At 41.3% G+C, this 6,000-nt stretch overlaps 1 protein-coding gene across 1 annotated transcript in view; it reads right to left on the bottom strand.

Moving 5' to 3' along the window:
* Window positions 1-1,025: 1,025 nt before the first annotated feature.
* Window positions 1,026-6,000, bottom strand: part of LOC106604273 (uncharacterized) — a 103,332-nt gene continuing 98,357 nt past the window's right edge. The window contains 2 exon segments of the mRNA XM_045717909.1: window positions 1,026-1,924; window positions 1,927-1,956. Of these exon segments, the coding sequence (XP_045573865.1) occupies window positions 1,722-1,924; window positions 1,927-1,956 (233 nt within the window). The 3' untranslated portion in view covers window positions 1,026-1,721.

Here is a 6,000-nt window from a genome sequence, read left to right as displayed (position 1 = left end):
CAGTGCTCAGACAGACAGGCATTCTACCTGTCTACAGCTCAGTGCTCAGACAGACAGACATTCTACCTGTCTACAGCTCAGTACTCAGACAGACAGGCATTCTACCTGTCTACAGCTCAGTACTCAGACAGACAGGCATTCTACCTGTCTACAGCTCAGTACACAGACAGACAGGCATTCTACCTGTCTACAGCTCAGTACTCAGGCAGACAGGTGAGACAGACAGACATTCTACTGGTCTACAGCTTAGTCGTCAGACAGACAGGAACATGACCCAACAGCCAGCCTCTGTGGATGGACGCAATGATTATACCCTGTCAACAGTGTTTGGTGCGTAGTAGAAAATGTAAATGTTGTATTGATGTTACGGCTATTGATTACTTCCCTGACCTGCCGTAATATCATGGATAATGTCAGACATCTAACTAGATGTCCAACCTCATTAAACAAAAACATAGTCAGATAGGAGGGAACAGAAAGAGGGAGACAACTGAGATAAGAGGGAAAAGAGAGACAGAGAGGGGAAGAGAGAGATAAGATAGATATAGAGGGGAATGGGGATTGAGAAGAGAGAAAGAGAGAGGGAGGGAGGGAGAGAGAGAGGGAGATAGAGAGGAGACAGATGGTAAAGAGAGAGAAAGAGAGGGAATAGAGAAAGACAGACAGCACAGAGAGAGAAATAGACAGAGTGAATAGAGAGTGAGAGAGAGTGAGAATGAGAGAGAGATAGACAGAAGGTAAAGAAATAGAAGAGATAGAGAGACAGAGGGTAAAGAAAGAGAGAGAGAAGAGAGAGAGAGAGAGAGACAAGAGGGTAAAGAAAGAGAGAAGAGAGAGAGACAGAGGGTAAAGAAAGAAAGAGAGAAGAGAGAGAGACAGAGGGTAAAGAAAGAGAGAGGAGAGAGAGAGAGAGAGAGAGAGAGAGAGAGAGAAGATAGAGCGAGAGAGAGAGAGAGAGAGAGAGAGAGAGAGAGAGAGAGAGAGAAGATAGAGAGAGCGAGAGAGAGAGAGAGAAGATAGAGCGAGAGAGAGAGAGAGAGAGAGAGAGAGAGAGAGAGAGAGAGAGAGAAGATAGAGCGAGAGAGAGAGAGAGAGAGAGAGAGAGAGAGAGAGAGAGAGAAAGAGAGATGGTCTGACCAGTCTTTAATGGGACAGTCATCAGTGATGCTGACGACAGAACTTCTGAGAAACATTAGAACCGGCCAACAGCTCTCCTGTCAGTCAAAGTGGCACCCTACCTACCCCACTATATAGGGAATAGGATGCCATTTCAGCCTCAGCCTCATCATTACAGTGCACACTCACAACATAATCCTCACAGACACACACATCAACACAACAAAACACCTGTCATCTACACAATCATACTGTACTGTAGGTAGGTGGACTCACTAGTTCTGGTAAAGGAACATTAAATATGCTTACTTCAAATATGGAAAAACGCCAGAGCCTGAAAATAACAAAATAAAAGCTATCTCCATGAATCCAGGACATTCAGATGGCGATGGTGGGGTTGAGAGATGTAGTAGTAGATTCCTGTACAGTACAGTTCACTGGAGGAGAGAAGCATTGGAACTTAGAACCATGAACAGTTACAATGAAGTGAAGAAGTTAGAATCCATAGTTCTCCAGTCTCCTGGGTGACAACTCACAATGAAACTCACAAATAAACATCATTGGTCCTTCTTCCACTAGTTCTTTTTTTTGTCTTCAATTATTTTTCACAGGACAACCATGTAATCTTCCAAACATTTTAGTTTGAGTGTTTCAATAGATGGTCCTTGGAAACGGTCTGTTTGTCTATTTCTTAAAGGTGTTAATCTAGTAAAATGGTTGTGCCAGAAAGGAGCCTGGCCTCGTTTGGATTGACTGAATTCAAAAACCTCTGCATGTGCCAAGTCCTTTGCTAGGTCATACTGTCCCAGGGATAGGAGGGGGGCACGCACCTGTTCACACCTGGAAGGCAGGAGCAGAGTGGGGGGCAGGAAGGAGAGGCAGAGTAGGGGGCAGGAAGGAGGAACAGAGTAGGGGGCAGGAAGGAGGAACAGAGTAGGGGGCAGGAAGGAGGGAACAGAGTAGGGGGCAGGAAGGAGGGAACAGAGTAGGGGGCAGGAAGGAGGGAGGAGAGTAGGGGGCAGGAAGGAGGAACAGAGTAGGGGGCAGGAAGGAGGGAGGAGAGTAGGGGGGCAGGAAGGAGGAACAGAGTAGGGGGCAGGAAGGAGGGAACAGAGTAGGGGGCAGGAAGGAGGAACAGAGTAGGGGGCAGGAAGGAGGGAGGAGAGTAGGGGGCAGGAAGGAGGAACAGAGTAGGGGGCAGGAAGGAGGAACAGAGTAGGGGGGCAGGAAGGAGGGAACAGAGTAGGGGGCAGGAAAGAGGGAACAGAGTAGGGGGCAGGAAGGAGGGAACAGAGTAGGGGGCAGGAAGGAGGAACAGAGTAGGGGCAGGAAGGAGGAACAGAGTAGGGGGCAGGAAGGAGGAACAGAGTAGGGGGCAGGAAGGAGAGGCAGAGTAGGGGGGCAGGAAGGAGGAACAGAGTAGGGGCAGGAAGGAGGAACAGAGTAGGGGGCAGGAAGGAGGGAACAGAGTAGGGGGCAGGAAGGAGGAACAGAGTAGGGGGGCAGGAAGGAGGGAACAGAGTAGGGGGCAGGAAGGAGGAACAGAGTAGGGGGCAGGAAGGAGGAACAGAGTAGGGGGCAGGAAGGAGGGAACAGAGTAGGGGGCAGGAAGGAGGGAACAGAGTAGGGGAAGAGGCAAAGAGCAGAAGCAAAGGGGTGGAGAAGTAGATAGCCAGAGAAACATGGTTAGTATTGGATCAGAAACAGAACATTGTACACAACATCTAGTCATGCTTTCACAACAAACAAGCAACTACAACTATGCACTACGTTGTTCATCACTGTGTTACTATTGTAGCATATAATATTATGATCATATGATGATGCTTGAGGATGGAAAATACACATCTCTGCTCTAGTAATGACACAAGGGAGAACTAGAGATGCTATTCAAACAATCCTTGAATTAGGCAAACACGAGGACCGGGGAAATAACATTCTTCCAGCACATATATGAAATCAGGCGTTTCCATTGACGAAGGAGAGTGTTATTCCGTCTTTGCTGATTACATGTTTGATTGAATAGCACCCTAAGACTACGCAAAGTAAGAGCATTCAAAATATATTTATAAGAATAGAAAGCTGCTGGACTACGATCTATGAGCATTACAACAACTACTCCACAGCCAATATAAAACTGTGAATAATCAATATTTGATGATGGAAAATTTAAAAGTTGCCATGGCATCTTGAAAAACCCAGTGTCCTTCTTCATATTTTTAACTGATTATAGACACTGTTTCTCTATGGAGATCTTGGAGAGCCTTAAGAGTAAAGATCAACATGCTCCAATGCCGTTGGTAATTCTAGTAGTTCTGATTTCTTATCAGTTGCCATGGCATCTTGTTGCATTATCTCTACAGTAAACAAAACTCTAATGAATGATATACCTTTATCATTTTCAAACCATGTCCAAAAAACAAGGCCCTCTTTCTCAAGATGATATCTAACAATGAATCTGAAAATTCAAGAGCAGTACTTCACCTTGTGCCAACCGTGTAATACACACACAGTTACTGTCAAATTACGATGTTACACACACAGATACTGTCAAACGACGATGTAACACACACACAGTTACTGTCAAACCATGATGTAATACACACAGTTACTGTCAAACGACGATGTAACACAAACACAGAACAGTACAGTACTGTGAAACATGACATCAAACCAAACACAGAACAGTACAGTACTGTGAAACATGACATCAAACCAAACACAGAACAGTACAGTTCTGCGACACATCCAGGGCTCTATTTTAATAAGCCTAACCCAGTGGTAAATCTCAGAGATGGCGGTAGCGCTATAGGTCTTGGGGTGTGTCCAAAATAGTTGTATTATTTTCACAGCCAGAATTATGAGTGCAGTCGCTGGCGGTGGTGTGAAAGGGCGGGGTTTTGAAGAATAAACAACCTGTAGGTGTGACTAGGGCCTGGCCACTCACTGGCCAATCCATGCGTTCCATTACTTAGTCTACTGCATGCATTTGTCTCGAGTTCTGTAAGTTATAGACGGTCTTTACGTTGTCATCAATTCGGCTGGGGACACAGCATATTGTCCTCCTGGTCCATAATATATTGATACTACTACAGTTTATAGTATATTGATACTACGTTTATAGTATATTGATACCACTACAGTTTATTGTATTTTGATACTACTACAGTTGATAGTATATTGATACTACGTTTGAAAGTATATTGATACTACTAGAGTATATAGTATATTGATACTAGTACAGTTGATAGTATATTGATACTACAGTTGATAGTATATTGATAGTACTAAAGTTTATAGTATATTGATATTACTACAGTTTACAGTATATTGATACTACAGTTTATAGTATATTGATACTACAGTTTATAGTATATTGATACAACAGTTTATAGTATATTGATACTACAGTTGAAAGTATTGTGATACTACTACAGTTTATAGTATATTGATACTACACTTTAAAGTATATTGATACTACAGTTTATAGTATATTGATACTACAGTTCATAGTATATTGATACTACAGTTTATAGTATATTGATACTACTACAATTTATAGTATATTGATACTGCAGTTTATAGTATATTGCTACTGCAGTTTATAGTATATTGATACTGCCACAGTTTATAATATCTTTATACTAAAGTTGATAGTATATTGATACTACAGTTGATAGTATATTGATACTACTACAGTTTACAGTATATTGATTCTACAGTTCATAGTATATTGATACCGCAGTTTATGGTATATTGATACCAAAGTTTATAGTAAATTGATACTACAGTTGATAGTATATTGATACTACTGCAGTTTATAGTATATTGATACTACACTTTGTAGTATATTGATACTACTACAGTTTATAGTGTATTGATACTTCAGTTTATAGTATATTTACACTACAGTTTATAGTATATTGATACTACTGCAGTTTATAGCATATTGATACTACTGCAGTTTATAGTATATTGATAGTACAGTTTATAGTATATTGATAGTACAGTTTATAGTATATTGATACTTCAGTTTATAGTATATTGATACAACTACAGTTTATAGTATATTGATACAGTTTATAGTATATTGACACTACAGTTCATAGTATATTGATACTACAGTTTATAGTATATTGATACTACTACAATTTATAGTATATTGATACTACAGTTGCTAGCATATTGATACTACTACAGTTGATAGTATATTGATACTACAGTTTATTAAATAGCATAGGCTACAATAACTTAATAGCAACAGTAAATTAGAAAACATCCAGTGTTTGCTCAATAGCCACACTTGGAGTGTTGGCAGTCAAAATTGTTGTAATTGGCTTCAACAAGCCTAGCCTACAAGCGCATCGCAATTCTCCTAAACTAAAACATTATAGGTTACCGTAAATTGTATTGTATGTGTGAGGCACGTTCTCAATAAGCCAGATATAACCTAGGACTACCGCTGATGCTGCGTTATAGGACTGAACAACTTAAATAAGTTTGGAGGCGCGCGTCTTTGGTCACCTGAGGAGAGGGGCTCTTTGGAGATGGGGATGGATACTTGAACAAGCGAAGGGAAGCAAGCAGGTAAGCATATGGGTGTATGTTTTTGGATGTGCCAGTATATTTTCAATTCAAGGTACTCTGACGAATAGGAAATTGAAACACCTTTTATGGATGGGCTGCGTTGCAAGGCCAGGATAAAAAAGACAAGACACATCGCTGTTGAACCAGCCTTGGTAAGGGTAGCGCTACAGAGGGCTTGATATGAAACGGAAAACAAAACTTTATTTTTTTAAACAGCAACAATATTTATAAATAGGGTGGGGTCAGAAGCATAATGTCATAAAGAGCATCTCTCGTTCCATGGCACTGTGTGCACAG

Source organism: Salmo salar, chromosome ssa05 (assembly GCF_905237065.1).
Source record: "Salmo salar chromosome ssa05, Ssal_v3.1, whole genome shotgun sequence".
In the NCBI taxonomy this organism is placed as follows: Eukaryota; Metazoa; Chordata; class Actinopteri; order Salmoniformes; family Salmonidae; genus Salmo; species Salmo salar.
Note: the sequence above shows the minus strand (reverse complement) of the source record. Positions and strands in the feature narration are given on the sequence as shown.